Raw genomic sequence first — 20,939 nt, 5'->3', positions numbered from 1 at the left:
TTCACGTCTCTAATCTCAAGAAGTGTTTGTCTGACGAGAATCTTGTAATTCCACTTGACCAAAACGAGTTAAACGAGAGTCTACACTTCATAGAAGAACCAGTGGAAATCATGGATAAGGAAATAAAAAGAATAAAACAAAGTCGTATACCAATAGTGAAGGTTCGCTGGAATGCCAAGCGGGGACCTGAATTCACTTGGGAACGGGAAGATCAAATGAAACAAAAGTATCCACATCTTTTCCCTAGTTCATGAGTACCACTTTAGAAAAAATTCCGGGACGAAATTCCCTCTAACGGGGGGATTATGTATCAACCCGATATTTCAAGTCAGTGTAATAGTCTAGGTCAACCATTGTAACTAGTTTTAAAGTAATAAAGAGAAATTATTTGAATATTATGTGCATTTAATTATTTTTAAAGATGTAATAAAAATGATCGTCAAAAATAAAAATGTTAAATAAACTTGATTGGAATTAATAAAGTGGTAGAGATCGTAACAAGGATTCCTAAAATATAAAGAACACCGAAATCCGAGTTATAACGAAGAAGTTATGACCTATCGAAGATCCGCAACAAAATCGGCAAAACGCTGTGTAACGTAAAAAGTAAGTTTACAATAAAAGGATTTTTAGCCTTATATATCTAAATGAAAGTTGTATTATACGTTAAACCGAGAGTGTGCATAAAAAGAACGTCCAAATCTAACTTCGTATAACAAAGTTATGATTTTTCTAAGATTCGACATAGCAGTACACAACACGAAATTCGAGTTAAAGATCGAACGATTTTTAGCCGACACAACCTAAACGAAAATCGAAGATCTCGTCAATAGTAGTTCGACGGTAAAAAGACAGATGAAAACGGACGTCGAATGAAGATGTTATGAATTTTTAACGGACTTTTCCTGTCCCAGCCTGTTAAAAATATAATATTAAAAATAATGTCAAAATTAGCCGACATAGTCTAAACGAAAGTCGTAGAGTACGGTCTCACCCACGCGTGGATATAAATAGCATCGAAAACGGAGATCGTATGCGAAAGTTATGAATTTTTGAAATTCCGGGCACAAAATCCGAGAACCTTCGCATGTACTAGGCTCGGATTCGGCCACGTAGCACCCTCGCATGTCCGACGCGTGTTACAAGTCGTGGCGCATACGAAGCGAACCACCTCCGAAAATCGGACCCGTGTCCGATCCGTGGCGTGTCCGAAGCGAGCCACGTCGCACCCTCGCACATCCGATGTCTGTTGCCACCAGCGAGACTTCGGACCTGCTATATATAGCATGCAAATCTTCCCGGTTTTGGTTAGAATTTTTCACACTTTTTCACTCTTGAAACCCTCTTAAGCCATTTTACAACCCCCCGAAGCCTCGGGAACCTCCCTAACACCCGAAGAAAGCCCCGAAGCACCCGAAGTCCCCAAGAAAAGAGTCTTTCAGTTTGAAACTCGACCCTCGTAATGCCCGGTTTTCAACAAAAACTCCCGGTTTCGTCAAGAAAAATCATTTCTAGAAGCGAAGTGATGTTCAAATCACCACCTTTATCAAGTGAGTTTATACCCCTACGTTTTCACTATATTTTTATATATTAAGGGGGGAATACAAGTAAAACACAAGGAAATCTTGTGTTAATAACAAAACTATTCAAATAATTTTCAACTGTCGTTTTACTAGGATAAACATATTATTTTACTAGTTCAGGATTTCATATAAAAACAACATATAAACTATAATAGGTATAGTTTATGAAACGAACTTACTATTTTACAAATTCAGGTTAGAATACAGAAACAAACATATAAACTATGATAGGTATAGTTTATGAGACATATATACTATTTATTCATTTCAAAATGAATTTTCATTATTCTACACGTAACCGTCGATATAGCTTTGTGAGACATACATCAAATCCCAATCCTGAAATTATAACCAGAGTCTCCTGGAGGGAGAGCGTGACACTTGTATATAGATCTATATGGGACTGACAATCCCTCACTTGAGCTGCTTGCAACAGCTAGGCCGGCAGGCCTGTGGTGACAAATGTCGTACCAATTACGATGCCTAAAGAACATCGTGTTCAGGCATTCCGATGTCATCAAGCATGGTTATGATAACTCACAATTTGGTATTGAACAATAGGATTAGTGTGTGAATAAGTAAACAACTTCACATAGTTTTATATAATAATAAAACTATAATACAATTATATTTGTTGAAACTAGACAGTTACAAACACACAGTCTTCATACAAATACAATTACAGAACACTATTGCAGTATAGAGAAAACACACTTCTCATGGTTTCATACGGATTAAAATTATAGCATACTATATCAGAGTACGATAACATTTACGTGTTTTGAGTACAACATACTACAACAGAAAATATAGGATTTTCTGGGGAAAACATACTTACATTTTCAAAGAACAAATATCAGATTTCAGTTACAAACATACTTATGAACTCACCAACTTAATTGTTGACACTCTTTTCAAAACTACTTGTATTCTCGGGAAATCAGTAGACAGGTACATCCACGAATTTTTTGAGAAGACGGAGCTTCATTGACTCATGTCTTTTAACTTTTTGGTGTCATATATACAATGACTTGAATACATATGTAAAAACTTATACTTTATCAATGCATGGTTGTTGTACTTTGATTACGATTATGCAATTGTTGTGATACTGTACATGACGTCCTCTTTCCCCGAACGTTTCCGTCGTTCCGGTTTGGGGGTGTGACAATAGTACAAGCATATAAGTCGAAGTTTACCTATTCCTTTTATCCTATGAGGCTAAAAGCGATATCTTGGGCCCCTCGATGATTTTGTCTTGACTTATGTGTCGGGCCCGGTCAGGACTAAATTGATGTGTTCAATTAAGTTCTATGTCAGACAAATCAGAGATCGAGAAACAAACTGCTGGACAATAAGTATGACTATGTTCCATGTGATTGTCCACACGATATCTTGAGAACGAAGGACTATACGATCCCTTATCTAAAGGACGTGTCAGAGTTCGACAGCGGCTTTTGAGAGCTACGATTGCTAATCGGATTTTGAAGTCGTACTTGTATTTATAGTTATTAGATATATTCAAGTGGGAGACTGTTGGATTAGGTGTCTAAGCCCATAACTATATTTGGTATGTACTTGACCCGGTTGTAGCATGGTCCTTTTGAGTTGCCTTCACCAGAGCAACTTGACTGGATGAATAATGGAGAAAGAGGTTATTATGGTTTATTAATATATTATATGAATAATATATTAAAAGAGAATTCATATTATTTAATTAACATTGGCCAAGAATTAATTTAGAATTAATTTTGTGGTCAAAAGAGGTTAAATGAATTAAAGGGACTGAAGTTATAATTATAAGATAATTGCATAATGGGCTAAGGAACCCTTTGGAAAAGGGTTGGACGAAATCTTCTAGGAGCCCATAAGGATTTCGTCCAAGGGCTAGGGTTCTGGAAGATTCTTGTGGGTTGCTTAGAGCCTAAGCAACCGGATGAAGTCTTTGACTGAAACCCTAATTCTTCAGCTATATAAGGACCCCTTTGGCATCCCAAAACCGGCCACTTGAACCCTAAGGATTACAGAGCCGGTTTTGAACCTTTCCCCTCTCTCTCCAAGATCATCCAATTGCTTTGGTGTTTGTGATTCATTAGAGACATCGCATTTGAGGTGCTAGGTTCTCGAAAGCTCAAGATCATCAAGCTACAATCAAAGGTAACATTCTTACTAGTTTATTTATGTTGATTTCGATTTGATATGCTAGATCTAGGGTTTGAGAGCTTTGAAAGCTCAAGATCATCAAGCTACAATCAAAGGTAACATTCTTACTAGTTTATTTATGTTGATTTCGATTTGATATGCTAGATCTAGGGTTTGAGAGCTTTGGATGATTATTGCATGTACAAATAGAAAAACCTAGATCCAAAGCTTTAGGGTTTGTATGTGCACCATAGGATTGATGTTTTGCTCATAACCCAACAATATTCTGGTCCAAGCTTCATAAGCAGTTGAATCCGGTTCAAGAACACGGGTGAGAAGATCGTCAGAGAGTGTCCCATAGATCCATTGAAGAATAATGGCGTCAATCTCAGAGCATGACTCATAGTCTTGATTTGTTTTGGATGGGGGGGTCCATCAATGTGGGAGAGTACTTTATATCCACGAGCATGGAGTTTGAAGAGCTTAACCCAAGAGGAGTAGGTTACCTTCTTTCCATCAAGAACGCTGACTTCGTTTTGAATGTTTGTAACAGTGTAAACGAGATGGATGGCTTTGGTGGGGGTAGGATCGAATTTGTCACCCATAGGGGAAAGTTAGTAATTTGCAGGGAGAGAAGGGTGGAGACTACATAGCCGTAGCTGTTGCAGAATGTTTAGAAACGGTACTGAGCTTGGCTCTGATACCATGTAATTATGTAAATCTTGATGATCTTATTGTAATGAGGAGCCCTCTATATAGAGAAATTAAATATCCTCCTAATTTTCTTGCTACATATCTTCCTACCCATTTGAAATGATGACAAGTGTATTAAAATATTATTAATCTTATCTAAATATGACACATGTCACAATTTCATTGGGTAGGAAGATAAGTAGGAACAAAAGATAGGAGGATATTTAATTTCCCCTCTATATATACAACAGGTATAAGAGAGATTACAGGGATATACAAAGAGTTATTCTAGAAAATGGCTAATCACTATCAATTTACAATAAATACAAATATATATGGAGATATATTCTACTGATACTCACAACAAATAAATCTAGTGTCATTGCAATTTTTGTAATTATTAGTAACTTTATTTTCTCATTTAAAATGATTTTTGTTAATCTTTGTGATGGATAATTTCTTAAAAACATTTCATAAAACTAATTCATAATTATAATTACTTAATTACTGAACTTAAAATAAAAACTTCTATCCTACCCAATTTTTTGTATTTCATTATATGTTACACGATTGTTGTAATGTTGTTCCAATTTGGCTCAGCGGCAAGTTTTTCGTAAAATTTGTAGATGAGATTTGACCAATATTTAAGTATGTTCTAATGTATTATTGACATTTTAAAAGTATTAGTTTATGATAATACGCCCAAAATGTCATTTTATTCCATATGCATATTTACAATTTGTTTTTTTTTATATAATACTACACCTTAATAATAACAAACAAAAACCATATTTAGTATTTATTTCTCATATAATATATGCATATGGTAATACTCCCAAAGCTTGAGGTATAAACTTTCAGTCAGGTTACACCTCACCTCATATCTATTGGTAACATTAGATTTTTCCTTCAACAAATGATATTAGGTCGAAACAAAATAATGCAAAAAATAGGATTTTGTGTTGGATTGGATATACAAGAAGCTACCACACTAGTCAAACTGTCACTAAATCCCCAAAATTTGCTTCAAAATAGCAATATAAGTGGGGGGAACCATCATGAGATGTTTCCTTTTTTGGCCACATTACAAAGCTAGACTACAAGTTAGATGGACGATGTGAGCACCAATCATCCGGCACACTAAAAAAATGCATCTCTATGAACTCTATGAACCTCTTCTTATACTCTTTTGGTGAGATTACAGTTGGCTTCACGTCCTTAGGAACCAAAAACGACTTCACACAAGTCTCAAATATCTTGTCCCAAGTATACTGCCTCATGTAATCTATTATGCCGCATACAAGCTCCCCTTTTTCCGCATCCACTCCAATCAATAACGAATAATCCATCACATCTATCGACTGTATTTCATAAACAAATCATTTTGACAAATGTTACACAAAGCAGGGATAGATAATTAGATATCAAAAAAGAAAAAATTAAAAAAAAAAATAATAATAATAATAAAAAAGGACTCACATTGAGGAAATCCGTGTCATTCAAAACAGTCTCTCGTAGGTTTCGTTTTGCTTCCTCACTAACATATAAAGGAGAAACATTCATGTCGTTGACAAAATTTTGGTCCAAGAGAACATTCCCCTCAACATCATCAGAAGGTACTAAACGCTTATGTAAAGCTCCTTTCAGATCATATTGCCTAATCAGGTTTCGACAATAAGTAATGTTTTCCATTACCATCAAAAGATAAGTCACTTCCTCTTTCTTCACGTGATAAATCCCCAAAATTTTTGCCAAACAGGTCTCTTTCCCATTCTCCAAACACTGATTCATGTGCTTAAAATATTTCGAACCGAATTGCAAAAAAGAACGACACTCGGTCTTTTGAATTTCTTTTATAATAAACCGTCCATCAATTGTTTTAGCAAAAAATGCTTTACTCTTCCCACCTTTCGCATCCCAAGGTTTACACCGACTTAAGGCGGCGATAAAATCCAATTCCGATAACCCACACCGACTTCTAAGATCCACAAACTCATTCGCAAATAGGCAACCCACTGTATATCTAACCTTGTTAAAACCGACCCAGTGAGACTACCGGATGAAGATACCTCGAAGAAGAATCCACCGAGTCCAACAAACCGAGCCCTTCGAATCTGAAAAAATGTGATACTTCCGGTGAATTTTTTTTGTCTTTGATAAGCGTTAAAGCACACGCGATTATGCTCGATAATTCATTTTCATAATCCGATACCATGTAATGGTTCCCGGGACCCACCGGAAAATGAAGCCTTGACCTTTCTTTTCCGGTGATTATTGTGTATATAGTCAATTCTGCGGTGGTGAAGCTTCTGATTGGTTCAAATTCCGGTAAGTAACTTCTCTGGAGATCCTTCATATAAGAACTTTCGATTTTCTGAAACGGTGTCCACATCCATCCCGTTTGATCGGTTGATTTTGAAACTTTTATACCAATATCTGAATCAACTTCAATTGATTTCAAAGGTAAACTCTCTTGGTCAGATGTTAGAAGTGAATAAAGCCGGGTATCCCAGATGCTTGATTCGAGGAAAAGTTTCCAATGAAGATGATTTAAGAATAGAGGCATGTTCCTCAAAGCACCATCATTAGCAGTTTTTAACGCCTACAAATTCAAGATGCTGCATAGTTAGCGAGGTTTGAAATTGAATAATACAGTGGTATATTTGATTTGATTGATAATTAACCAACCTCAAATTGATAACGTTCTTCATTCAGCATCGCCTCAACATGACAAAAGGATCCCGATTCCACAAATTCGGATTTCATTTTCGTCAAGTGTTTTTCAACGTCCTCAAACACTGAAATTCCTTTGTCACACACCTTCATTAACACAACAAATTTGTTAAAACCTGAACAAAGTTATCATATAATCTCAACCAAGTAATTATAAGTAATCATACATGCTCAACTTCTTTTCTCATAAATTCATCACCAATTGAATCGCTGAACTCCACTTTCCAATGTGGTAGAGACACAGAGTAACTAGGCACCGGAGAGTATCTAAATATTGCAACCATGGAGCCTAATCTGCAAATCACAATAAATTTCACTCATCAAAACTATCATGCATACAAACTGATATAGGTGCGTATAGGTGAGAATATGCATACCCAAAAAAGTGTAAATAGTCTCTATGAAACAGATGCCCACAGCTAGATGTCATATCACATGAAGACTGGTTTGAGAAGCCAAGCTCCAAAAACATCCCAAATGACAAACTGCAAGCAGCTGTAGAAAGTACGACTCTTTTTGTAAACTTTAGGGGTTTACATTTCCCACAGCAACTCCACATCCAAAGTCTCCCTTCATCTTCACCAGCTAAATGTTTCTCTATAGAAAGACGTCTTACTTCAATTGTGAGTTGCATACAGTGATGTGCATAGTAGTGAGAATGAGCATCTGATGGTTGGCCACAAGGTTTACATAAAAGCTTCTGTATAGATTCATAGAAAAAAAAAAGTAAATTACTCTTTTAGCCTTTTGTTGAAAAAAAGTATTGCTAAAAAAAAGGAGAAATAAATTCGATTTTGGAGAACCTGATTGAGTATTTCGTCACGCAAAAACTTTCCAATAGGCATATCGGAAGCTTGGTAGAATTTGATAGTAGAAAAATGATCATTTTCACAGATGCTTCCTTTTGTCACATTCCGCTTTGACTTTAAAACCATAACACTTTTAGATTTCTAACACTTTGTTCATATCAATATCATCCGTACTTTCAATATGTTCTTCTGTACTTTTTGTCGCCTGAGAATCATCACTCACTTAGTCATCTCATTTCATTCATGATAATATATATAGGGTACAAGATATTAAATGGACTAAGCCTCATAAAATACATACAAGATGGCCTTTAGCCCTTTACTAACGTAACACTATACAAATAAATATATACACTAAAACATATATATGGTTATAATACAAAATAATAAATGGACTAGGCCTCATAAGACACATACAAGATGGGCCTTTACTAACTAACGTAACACTATACAAATGAATATATACACTAACACAGGCTTACAAAATAAATAGATAATAAAGGAACCAGGCCTCATAAAATACACACAACATGGGCATTCACTAATGTAATACACTAACAAGATAATGAGTGGACTAACGTAACACCTTACAAATAAATATATACACTAACACGAATTACAACTATTTTATTAACGAAACTTTGAGAGATGAGACAGAAAACAGGGGTGTATGTGTATGGCTCGATTATTGAATCATAAAATTCTAAATCAAGAAAATGATTTTTAATTGATGGAATGATGTCTATGGTGGGGATTTTGGTAGGAAATATATAGATGAAATGGTGGAAAATATTACCCTTTGATGTAGAAGAAATGAATCTTCAAGGATTTGATGATATGCAAACTGAACAACATTTTTTATTTTTTTGAGTTCATCACTCTGGGATCCTTTCAGCAAAATCTGCAAGTTCATACACAAAACATCAGATAGAATTGAAAACTTCTAATTGAGAGAATTACCATTTTCGTCCCTGAGTATATCTGATTGTTTTTAATTTGATACCATAAAGTTTTATCTTGCAATTTTGGTCATTATTTGAGGTTTTTGTTACCTTTTTGTCCCTATCTCAAATAAAATGACTCTCTATGGGACCAAAATTGTAAAACACAGCTACACTCAGGGGCCAATGGGAAAAGAGAAAAAAAAATGTTGCAAAAGAACCTCAAATAAGGACCAAAAGTGCAAAAAAGAGTTTTTGAGGATCAAACGTATACTTTACTCCTTTTAAACTTTTAAATAGTAAGCTACAAACATGGTCCCTGTGCTTTCTTGTATTTACTGTGTTCACTCCATAATGAATAGTTATTTTAATTTTCGTAGATATTTTAAGGTTTTTCTATTATGAAATTTGGTCACTAGTACTTTATGATATACGGACTTTTTAAATTTTGGTCCTTATTTCAAAGTTCCAGGGGCTTAGATCAATATTGAACCTTAAAACAAGGATCAAAACTGAAACAATCAACTAAACAAAAGGTAAAAAACAAAAAAAAAAACACACAGGGGCCACTTTTGTAACTTGCGATTTCATTTTAGTAATCACTGTGAACTTATAGATAAATAAATAATATAAGGAAAGATAATGAGAATTACCGTGCAGCCCATTCGATTAGGTAATCCTTTAAGAAACATTAACGTCTTTGGCTTTTCTCCACCTTCAGAAACACCATGTTCTTCTAAATAAAACGAATCACATTTTCCCAAATTTTCATCACTGAATTGATCACCATATGACAAAATGGATGACCCCGTACATCTAGCAATTCTCTCTAATCGGCTAATGTTCATATCATAAACTAATGCCATCTTTCTTTCAAAAGTGTATATCTGAATATCACGTGAAACGTTTTTTTCTACTATCATCACATCTGGATTGCATTTCTCTATCATCCCAATAAACAAACGGAGTCTGTTCCTTTCGTCATCAATTTCCTTAACAGATAACAACCCTTCAAAATCATTTATAGCACCCTTGATCAATATTAGTTTTGGGCTTTCAAATCTTGTTGCCTTTTCTCTAATCTCGCTATCAAGTCTTCTTGGCATTTCTTCTAAAACACTTGCTTTGAATACCAACCCATCAAACACTTCACTGAAAAAACACAATTAGCATCGTCAAAACAAGCAAACAAAAATAGTACGAGTATATACAACAAATAAAGGGAATGAAAAGTCAACCTTTGACTTGGAGAGCCAGTAGGAAGACATTTGACCTTCACGTAACAATCAGGATCCATGACTTCCCCTTTCGAAAAAGGAGAAACGTTCCATAATAAAGATGTAATTAGATCCACCCAATTATAACCATATTTTTCCGTTGATTTAACAATATTTTTCAGAAGAGTCTTTAAATTTTCATTTATAACCTCATCAACATCATCCTCTTCGTCACCCACTTCAGGGGGAAGCCAAATGTCGGGATCATTGATACAGTGATACTCTGTTTCAATACGCTCTGTTTTCACACAACAAACAAGCTAAAGTTAATAACTTTAAATGCATGTTAATGAAATGTATTAAAAATAGATTACGAAGAAGAAAACCCTTTTCTTTACGTACCAGAAGTTTCTCCACGTTCTAAATCTCCTTTTCTGTTATTGAATTCCACAAGATGATTCTCCATTATATCGTTTACATTCATTTAGGGCGTCGAATTCTCCAAAACTTCACAAATTGGGGTTTTGCAAAGTAGATATCAGCTAATTAACATTCTGCGCAACATGAAATTTGATAGTTAAATATTACAGTTGGCAAATTTACGAACGCAAAAGCACAATGACAGGTTAACTACAAGTCAAGAACAAGAACCGAGTCCTACCCTAATCGGATAAACCAGAAATCAAGAAAGGAGAAGCTTGAAGCTTATTCAACGAGAACTGGGGAATGGTAATGATATACTTCCCGGTAAAGAACCCAAATATAAAAATGCAATCGTTATGTAGTATATTAACTGAAACAAAAACCCTATTCTTGTTATCTTAGATAGAGAAGAAAGGTGATAGTTAAATATTACAGAAATTTGATAGTTAAATATTACAGACGTTCTTGGCAAACTTACGAACGCAAAATCACAATGACAGGTTAAAAATAAGTCAAGAACAAGAACTGAGTACTACACTAGTTTGATGAACTAAAAATCAAGAAACAGAGACTTGAAACTTATTCAACAAAAACTGGAGAAGGTTAATGTGATACTTACCAATGTAGAGTCCTTCTTGTTTATGAAAATGCAACGTTTATGATTAAATCTCAGCCAGCCAAGTAGTATATTAACTGAAACAAAACCCTACTATGAGCTTAGGGAAGAAAGGTGATGAAGGAAGAATAAGAAAGCGGACGTGTAGAGCATGAAAGGTAATTTCGGGGAACTTAAAGTGGGTAAAAAAAATGAGAAAATGACTTTCAGTTTTCTCTATTATAAGTCCTTCTTGTTTTCTTCTTTGCTTAATAAGTCCTTATAGTTAATGGATTTGTGTATACCAGGTCCTTATGACTTGATGAACTAAATAAGTCATTATTGTTTTTCTATTTATACATATTAAGTCCAAGTAAAATTTTATATGCATTTTGGGTATATTTTCGTTTATATATATGTTATTATGTTGTATTTATATACATTTTTTATATGTAAGTGGTGGTCGTTGTCTCATGGCGCAAACCACCTCACATTTTCATGTTCATTACAACTCCAAGCATCACCCGCAAACTCTTTTTGTTTATATTCGACTTTGTTTCTTTTCGAGCTTTTGGAGTACCCGTCTACATATGAGTTTTTGCTTAATAACGCTATCACATCACAGTTGATCGAGTTGTCGTTGGAGTTTTTGTTGTCATTTTGGTTGGTGTTCTAGTTGCTTCTTTAAAAAAATTAATTCGGTCACCGTCGTTTGTCTAGTACGTGTTATGTTAACCATCTTTAGGAAACTTTATAAGGTTATAAAAAAAACTAATGAAACTTTCTTGCCAACATGGCAACATGCCAACCATATCATTAGTAGGCTCTTTATGCCCCTTAGGTTGACTCTTCTCCTTAATTTACTTTGCGACACAACAGTAGCCTTGAGCGAGAATATTCTTTATTTCTTTTTTTCCAATAAAGGCCTTTACATAATCATCGAGGAACATAGTTCCTTCTTAATCGAGGGGAATCATCATTTAATTATTTGTAATCTAGTGAGCATAGTACCTTGCTTTTAACTTAAGGTTGGCTCAACCTTCGGTCTTCCGTGAGTTTAATCATATCTTTGTTTTTTTTTTTTTTTTTTTAATAGCAGTGTGGTTTAATACTAAACGAGATAATCAAAAATAACAAATATATATAATATTTTTATATAGTGACACATTTTTTTATTGAAAATATCAGCGAAGGTCGTGTCACTTTTGGTATTCTTATGGTCATTTCAAAATATTGTGGCCTATGAAAAAATGTGACGGTAGCATGAAAATATGACTATTGGGTATTAATTTTTTTGTTATAATTAATCATTTTATCTATTATTGTAGCGGTAAACACATTTCAAAATTCTCGGTGACTGTGTCTCACCAAATGACAACATAGTTATTTTTCAGTGCGGTGTTTTGATAGTAATTTGTCACACAAAAAAAATTATTTATTATGACTGTTGCTATCTTTTAGAGACACACAATTAGGCCAATGATGGCTTTGTTAACCAAATGGTCACATGAATTTTTTTTAACTGTGACGTTAGGCTAGTTATTTGTTATATTTTCTTTTTGCTTATTATGACTATTGTCTATCGTTGAGAAAACATTAAGCATGACTAAAACTATGTTGAAGACGCACAACTTTCTTTTGACTATGGTAATCGTGTAACTTACAGCTACACATATTTTTTTATCATGGTCGTTGCTATTAGTCAAATATATAAAAAAAATGTAGAAGTGTGAATTATATGTTTTAACACGTGAAACCAATTAGAATTAGAAAGTGACTATAATTGATTTATAGACACAAGTGTATGTGTTGTGCACCTCATGCCCACAACAAATTGCTTTTCAGTGTGACCAATTTTATTATTTAGACACTCAGAAATTATTCAGTGTGACTTACTTTTATCATAGTCGTCATATATACATGATTAAGACCATTGATGTGAATCTTTTATAGTCACGTAATGTTTTTATAATTGTGACTGTAGTAGTACATATATACAATCACACTAACTTAATTAGTTGTAAAGTTACCATTATATACATTTTAGTGACATAGGACAAATTAAAACATGACCGAAAACTTATATATAGGGTACAAGATATTAAATGGACTAAGCCTCATAAAATACATACAAGATGGCCTTTAGCCCTTTACTAACGTAACACTATACAAATAAATATATACACTAAAACATATATATGGTTATAATACAAAATAATAAATGGACTAGGCCTCATAAGACACATACAAGATGGGCCTTTACTAACTAACGTAACACTATACAAATGAATATATACACTAACACAGGCTTACAAAATAAATAGATAATAAAGGAACCAGGCCTCATAAAATACACACAACATGGGCATTCACTAATGTAATACACTAACAAGATAATGAGTGGACTAACGTAACACCTTACAAATAAATATATACACTAACACGAATTACAACTATTTTATTAACGAAACTTTGAGAGATGAGACAGAAAACAGGGGTGTATGTGTATGGCTCGATTATTGAATCATAAAATTCTAAATCAAGAAAATGATTTTTAATTGATGGAATGATGTCTATGGTGGGGATTTTGGTAGGAAATATATAGATGAAATGGTGGAAAATATTACCCTTTGATGTAGAAGAAATGAATCTTCAAGGATTTGATGATATGCAAACTGAACAACATTTTTTATTTTTTTGAGTTCATCACTCTGGGATCCTTTCAGCAAAATCTGCAAGTTCATACACAAAACATCAGATAGAATTGAAAACTTCTAATTGAGAGAATTACCATTTTCGTCCCTGAGTATATCTGATTGTTTTTAATTTGATACCATAAAGTTTTATCTTGCAATTTTGGTCATTATTTGAGGTTTTTGTTACCTTTTTGTCCCTATCTCAAATAAAATGACTCTCTATGGGACCAAAATTGTAAAACACAGCTACACTCAGGGGCCAATGGGAAAAGAGAAAAAAAAATGTTGCAAAAGAACCTCAAATAAGGACCAAAAGTGCAAAAAAGAGTTTTTGAGGATCAAACGTATACTTTACTCCTTTTAAACTTTTAAATAGTAAGCTACAAACATGGTCCCTGTGCTTTCTTGTATTTACTGTGTTCACTCCATAATGAATAGTTATTTTAATTTTCGTAGATATTTTAAGGTTTTTCTATTATGAAATTTGGTCACTAGTACTTTATGATATAGGGACTTTTTAAATTTTGGTCCTTATTTCAAAGTTCCAGGGGCTAAGATCAATATTGAACCTTAAAACAAGGATCAAAACTGAAACAATCAACTAAACAAAAGGTAAAAAACAAAAAAAAAACACACGTGGGCCACTTTTGTAACTTGCGATTTCATTTTAGTAATCACTGTGAACTTATAGATAAATAAATAATATAAGGAAAGATAATGAGAATTACCGTGCAGCCCATTCGATTAGGTAATCCTTTAAGAAACATTAACGTCTTTGGCTTTTCTCCACCTTCAGAAACACCATGTTCTTCTAAATAAAACGAATCACATTTTCCCAAATTTTCATCACTGAATTGATCACCATATGACAAAATGGATGACCCCGTACATCTAGCAATTCTCTCTAATCGGCTAATGTTCATATCATAAACTAATGCCATCTTTCTTTCAAAAGTGTATATCTGAATATCACGTGAAACGTTTTTTTCTACTATCATCACATCTGGATTGCATTTCTCTATCATCCCAATAAACAAACGGAGTCTGTTCCTTTCGTCATCAATTTCCTTAACAGATAACAACCCTTCAAAATCATTTATAGCACCCTTGATCAATATTAGTTTTGGGCTTTCAAATCTTGTTGCCTTTTCTCTAATCTCGCTATCAAGTCTTCTTGGCATTTCTTCTAAAACACTTGCTTTGAATACCAACCCATCAAACACTTCACTGAAAAAACACAATTAGCATCGTCAAAACAAGCAAACAAAAATAGTACGAGTATATACAACAAATAAAGGGAATGAAAAGTCAACCTTTGACTTGGAGAGCCAGTAGGAAGACATTTGACCTTCACGTAACAATCAGGATCCATGACTTCCCCTTTCGAAAAAGGAGAAACGTTCCATAATAAAGATGTAATTAGATCCACCCAATTATAACCATATTTTTCCGTTGATTTAACAATATTTTTCAGAAGAGTCTTTAAATTTTCATTTATAACCTCATCAACATCATCCTCTTCGTCACCCACTTCAGGGGGAAGCCAAATGTCGGGATCATTGATACAGTGATACTCTGTTTCAATACGCTCTGTTTTCACACAACAAACAAGCTAAAGTTAATAACTTTAAATGCATGTTAATGAAATGTATTAAAAATAGATTACGAAGAAGAAAACCCTTTTCTTTACGTACCAGAAGTTTCTCCACGTTCTAAATCTCCTTTTCTGTTATTGAATTCCACAAGATGATTCTCCATTATATCGTTTACATTCATTTAGGGCGTCGAATTCTCCAAAACTTCACAAATTGGGGTTTTGCAAAGTAGATATCAGCTAATTAACATTCTGCGCAACATGAAATTTGATAGTTAAATATTACAGTTGGCAAATTTACGAACGCAAAAGCACAATGACAGGTTAACTACAAGTCAAGAACAAGAACCGAGTCCTACCCTAATCGGATAAACCAGAAATCAAGAAAGGAGAAGCTTGAAGCTTATTCAACGAGAACTGGGGAATGGTAATGATATACTTCCCGGTAAAGAACCCAAATATAAAAATGCAATCGTTATGTAGTATATTAACTGAAACAAAAACCCTATTCTTGTTATCTTAGATAGAGAAGAAAGGTGATAGTTAAATATTACAGAAATTTGATAGTTAAATATTACAGACGTTCTTGGCAAACTTACGAACGCAAAATCACAATGACAGGTTAAAAATAAGTCAAGAACAAGAACTGAGTACTACACTAGTTTGATGAACTAAAAATCAAGAAACAGAGACTTGAAACTTATTCAACAAAAACTGGAGAAGGTTAATGTGATACTTACCAATGTAGAGTCCTTCTTGTTTATGAAAATGCAACGTTTATGATTAAATCTCAGCCAGCCAAGTAGTATATTAACTGAAACAAAACCCTACTATGAGCTTAGGGAAGAAAGGTGATGAAGGAAGAATAAGAAAGCGGACGTGTAGAGCATGAAAGGTAATTTCGGGGAACTTAAAGTGGGTAAAAAAATGAGAAAATGACTTTCAGTTTTCTCTATTATAAGTCCTTCTTGTTTTCTTCTTTGCTTAATAAGTCCTTATAGTTAATGGATTTGTGTATACCAGGTCCTTATGACTTGATGAACTAAATAAGTCATTATTGTTTTTCTATTTATACATATTAAGTCCAAGTAAAATTTTATATGCATTTTGGGTATATTTTCGTTTATATATATGTTATTATGTTGTATTTATATACATTTTTTATATGTAAGTGGTGGTCGTTGTCTCATGGCGCAAACCACCTCACATTTTCATGTTCATTACAACTCCAAGCATCACCCGCAAACTCTTTTTGTTTATATTCGACTTTGTTTCTTTTCGAGCTTTTGGAGTACCCGTCTACATATGAGTTTTTGCTTAATAACGCTATCACATCACAGTTGATCGAGTTGTCGTTGGAGTTTTTGTTGTCATTTTGGTTGGTGTTCTAGTTGCTTCTTTAAAAAAATTAATTCGGTCACCGTCGTTTGTCTAGTACGTGTTATGTTAACCATCTTTAGGAAACTTTATAAGGTTATAAAAAAAACTAATGAAACTTTCTTGCCAACATGGCAACATGCCAACCATATCATTAGTAGGCTCTTTATGCCCCTTAGGTTGACTCTTCTCCTTAATTTACTTTGCGACACAACAGTAGCCTTGAGCGAGAATATTCTTTATTTCTTTTTTTCCAATAAAGGCCTTTACATAATCATCGAGGAACATAGTTCCTTCTTAATCGAGGGGAATCATCATTTAATTATTTGTAATCTAGTGAGCATAGTACCTTGCTTTTAACTTAAGGTTGGCTCAACCTTCGGTCTTCCGTGAGTTTAATCATATCTTTGTTTTTTTTTTTTTTTTTTTAATAGCAGTGTGGTTTAATACTAAACGAGATAATCAAAAATAACAAATATATATAATATTTTTATATAGTGACACATTTTTTTATTGAAAATATCAGCGAAGGTCGTGTCACTTTTGGTATTCTTATGGTCATTTCAAAATATTGTGGCCTATGAAAAAATGTGACGGTAGCATGAAAATATGACTATTGGGTATTAATTTTTTTGTTATAATTAATCATTTTATCTATTATTGTAGCGGTAAACACATTTCAAAATTCTCGGTGACTGTGTCTCACCAAATGACAACATAGTTATTTTTCAGTGCGGTGTTTTGATAGTAATTTGTCACACAAAAAAAATTATTTATTATGACTGTTGCTATCTTTTAGAGACACACAATTAGGCCAATGATGGCTTTGTTAACCAAATGGTCACATGAATTTTTTTTAACTGTGACGTTAGGCTAGTTATTTGTTATATTTTCTTTTTGCTTATTATGACTATTGTCTATCGTTGAGAAAACATTAAGCATGACTAAAACTATGTTGAAGACGCACAACTTTCTTTTGACTATGGTAATCGTGTAACTTACAGCTACACATATTTTTTTATCATGGTCGTTGCTATTAGTCAAATATATAAAAAAAATGTAGAAGTGTGAATTATATGTTTTAACACGTGAAACCAATTAGAATTAGAAAGTGACTATAATTGATTTATAGACACAAGTGTATGTGTTGTGCACCTCATGCCCACAACAAATTGCTTTTCAGTGTGACCAATTTTATTATTTAGACACTCAGAAATTATTCAGTGTGACTTACTTTTATCATAGTCGTCATATATACATGATTAAGACCATTGATGTGAATCTTTTATAGTCACGTAATGTTTTTATAATTGTGACTGTAGTAGTACATATATACAATCACACTAACTTAATTAGTTGTAAAGTTACCATTATATACATTTTAGTGACATAGGACAAATTAAAACATGACCGAAAACTTATATATAGGGTACAAGATATTAAATGGACTAAGCCTCATAAAATACATACAAGATGGCCTTTAGCCCTTTACTAACGTAACACTATACAAATAAATATATACACTAAAACATATATATGGTTATAATACAAAATAATAAATGGACTAGGCCTCATAAGACACATACAAGATGGGCCTTTACTAACTAACGTAACACTATACAAATGAATATATACACTAACACAGGCTTACAAAATAAATAGATAATAAAGGAACCAGGCCTCATAAAATACACACAACATGGGCATTCACTAATGTAATACACTAACAAGATAATGAGTGGACTAACGTAACACCTTACAAATAAATATATACACTAACACGAATTACAACTATTTTATTAACGAAACTTTGAGAGATGAGACAGAAAACAGGGGTGTATGTGTATGGCTCGATTATTGAATCATAAAATTCTAAATCAAGAAAATGATTTTTAATTGATGGAATGATGTCTATGGTGGGGATTTTGGTAGGAAATATATAGATGAAATGGTGGAAAATATTACCCTTTGATGTAGAAGAAATGAATCTTCAAGGATTTGATGATATGCAAACTGAACAACATTTTTTATTTTTTTGAGTTCATCACTCTGGGATCCTTTCAGCAAAATCTGCAAGTTCATACACAAAACATCAGATAGAATTGAAAACTTCTAATTGAGAGAATTACCATTTTCGTCCCTGAGTATATCTGATTGTTTTTAATTTGATACCATAAAGTTTTATCTTGCAATTTTGGTCATTATTTGAGGTTTTTGTTACCTTTTTGTCCCTATCTCAAATAAAATGACTCTCTATGGGACCAAAATTGTAAAACACAGCTACACTCAGGGGCCAATGGGAAAAGAGAAAAAAAAATGTTGCAAAAGAACCTCAAATAAGGACCAAAAGTGCAAAAAAGAGTTTTTGAGGATCAAACGTATACTTTACTCCTTTTAAACTTTTAAATAGTAAGCTACAAACATGGTCCCTGTGCTTTCTTGTATTTACTGTGTTCACTCCATAATGAATAGTTATTTTAATTTTCGTAGATATTTTAAGGTTTTTCTATTATGAAATTTGGTCACTAGTACTTTATGATATAGGGACTTTTTAAATTTTGGTCCTTATTTCAAAGTTCCAGGGGCTAAGATCAATATTGAACCTTAAAACAAGGATCAAAACTGAAACAATCAACTAAACAAAAGGTAAAAAACAAAAAAAAAACACACGTGGGCCACTTTTGTAACTTGCGATTTCATTTTAGTAATCACTGTGAACTTATAGATAAATAAATAATATAAGGAAAGATAATGAGAATTACCGTGCAGCCCATTCGATTAGGTAATCCTTTAAGAAACATTAACGTCTTTGGCTTTTCTCCACCTTCAGAAACACCATGTTCTTCTAAATAAAACGAATCACATTTTCCCAAATTTTCATCACTGAATTGATCACCATATGACAAAATGGATGACCCCGTACATCTAGCAATTCTCTCTAATCGGCTAATGTTCATATCATAAACTAATGCCATCTTTCTTTCAAAAGTGTATATCTGAATATCACGTGAAACGTTTTTTTCTACTATCATCACATCTGGATTGCATTTCTCTATCATCCCAATAAACAAACGGAGTCTGTTCCTTTCGTCATCAATTTCCTTAACAGATAACAACCCTTCAAAATCATTTATAGCACCCTTGATCAATATTAGTTTTGGGCTTTCAAATCTTGTTGCCTTTTCTCTAATCTCGCTATCAAGTCTTCTTGGCATTTCTTCTAAAACACTTGCTTTGAATACCAACCCATCAAACACTTCACTGAAAAAACACAATTAGCATCGTCAAAACAAGCAAACAAAAATAGTACGAGTATATACAACAAATAAAGGGAATGAAAAGTCAACCTTTGACTTGGAGAGCCAGTAGGAAGACATTTGACCTTCACGTAACAATCAGGATCCATGACTTCCCCTTTCGAAAAAGGAGAAACGTTCCATAATAAAGATGTAATTAGATCCACCCAATTATAACCATATTTTTCCGTTGATTTAACAATATTTTTCAGAAGAGTCTTTAAATTTTCATTTATAACCTCATCAACATCATCCTCTTCGTCACCCACTTCAGGGGGAAGCCAAATGTCGGGATCATTGATACAGTGATACTCTGTTTCAATACGCTCTGTTTTCACACAACAAACAAGCTAAAGTTAATAACTTTAAATGCATGTTAATGAAATGTATTAAAAATAGATTACGAAGAAGAAAACCCTTTTCTTTACGTACCAGAAGTTTCTCCACGTTCTAAATCTCCTTTTCTGTTATTGAATTCCACAAGATGATTCTCCATTATATCGTTTACATTCATTTAGGGCGTCGAATTCTCCAAAACTTCACAAATTGGGGTTTTGCAAAGTAGATATCAGCTAATTAACATTCTGCGCAACATGAAATTTGATAGTTAAATATTACAGTTGGCAAATTTACGAACGCAAAAGCACAATGACAGGTTAACTACAAGTCAAGAACAAGAACCGAGTCCTACCCTAATCGGATAAACCAGAAATCAAGAAAGGAGAAGCTTGAAGCTTATTCAACGAGAACTGGGGAATGGTAATGATATACTTCCCGGTAAAGAACCCAAATATAAAAATGCAATCGTTATGTAGTATATTAACTGAAACAAAAACCCTA

At 33.5% G+C, this 20,939-nt stretch overlaps 2 protein-coding genes across 2 annotated transcripts; both read right to left on the bottom strand.

The window, feature by feature from the left end:
* Nucleotides 1-14,414: 14,414 nt before the first annotated feature.
* LOC145127834 (putative 1-phosphatidylinositol-3-phosphate 5-kinase FAB1D) lies at nt 14,415-15,590 on the bottom strand. The gene is made up of 4 exons (XM_079062957.1): nt 15,527-15,590; nt 15,146-15,422; nt 14,561-15,059; nt 14,415-14,420 (listed from the first exon to the last, which is right to left on the bottom strand). Exons 1-4 carry the CDS (start codon nt 15,588-15,590, stop codon nt 14,415-14,417), a joined length of 846 nt encoding a protein of 281 aa, XP_078919083.1.
* Nucleotides 15,591-19,419: 3,829 nt separating this feature from the next.
* LOC145127833 (putative 1-phosphatidylinositol-3-phosphate 5-kinase FAB1D) lies at nt 19,420-20,595 on the bottom strand. Its single transcript, XM_079062955.1, has 4 exons — nt 20,532-20,595; nt 20,151-20,427; nt 19,566-20,064; nt 19,420-19,425 (listed from the first exon to the last, which is right to left on the bottom strand). Exons 1-4 carry the CDS (start codon nt 20,593-20,595, stop codon nt 19,420-19,422), a joined length of 846 nt encoding a protein of 281 aa, XP_078919081.1.
* Between the last annotated feature and the right edge of the window lie 344 nt (nt 20,596-20,939).

The sequence above is a fragment of the Lactuca virosa genome, chromosome 7 (genome assembly GCF_052849685.1).
Source record: "Lactuca virosa cultivar CGN04683 chromosome 7, Lactuca_virosa_CGN04683_v6, whole genome shotgun sequence".
NCBI lineage: Eukaryota > Viridiplantae > Streptophyta > Magnoliopsida > Asterales > Asteraceae > Lactuca > Lactuca virosa.
The sequence above is the reverse complement of the archived record's forward strand: the minus strand, read 5'-3'. Positions and strand labels throughout refer to the sequence as shown.

Excerpts from the sequence above, each read along its gene's own strand:
- LOC145127834 (XM_079062957.1), bottom strand. The coding sequence starts at position 15,590 with ATGGAGAATCATCTTGTGGAATTCAATAACAGAAAAGGAGATTTAGAA. Across the intron at positions 15,423-15,526 it reads AGAACGTGGAGAAACTTCTG|AGCGTATTGAAACAGAGTAT; the intron begins GTACGTAAAGAA and ends GTGTGAAAACAG. Across the intron at positions 15,060-15,145 it reads ACTGGCTCTCCAAGTCAAAG|TGAAGTGTTTGATGGGTTGG; the intron begins GTTGACTTTTCA and ends GTGTTTTTTCAG.
- LOC145127833 (XM_079062955.1), bottom strand. The coding sequence starts at position 20,595 with ATGGAGAATCATCTTGTGGAATTCAATAACAGAAAAGGAGATTTAGAA. Across the intron at positions 20,428-20,531 it reads AGAACGTGGAGAAACTTCTG|AGCGTATTGAAACAGAGTAT; the intron begins GTACGTAAAGAA and ends GTGTGAAAACAG. Across the intron at positions 20,065-20,150 it reads ACTGGCTCTCCAAGTCAAAG|TGAAGTGTTTGATGGGTTGG; the intron begins GTTGACTTTTCA and ends GTGTTTTTTCAG.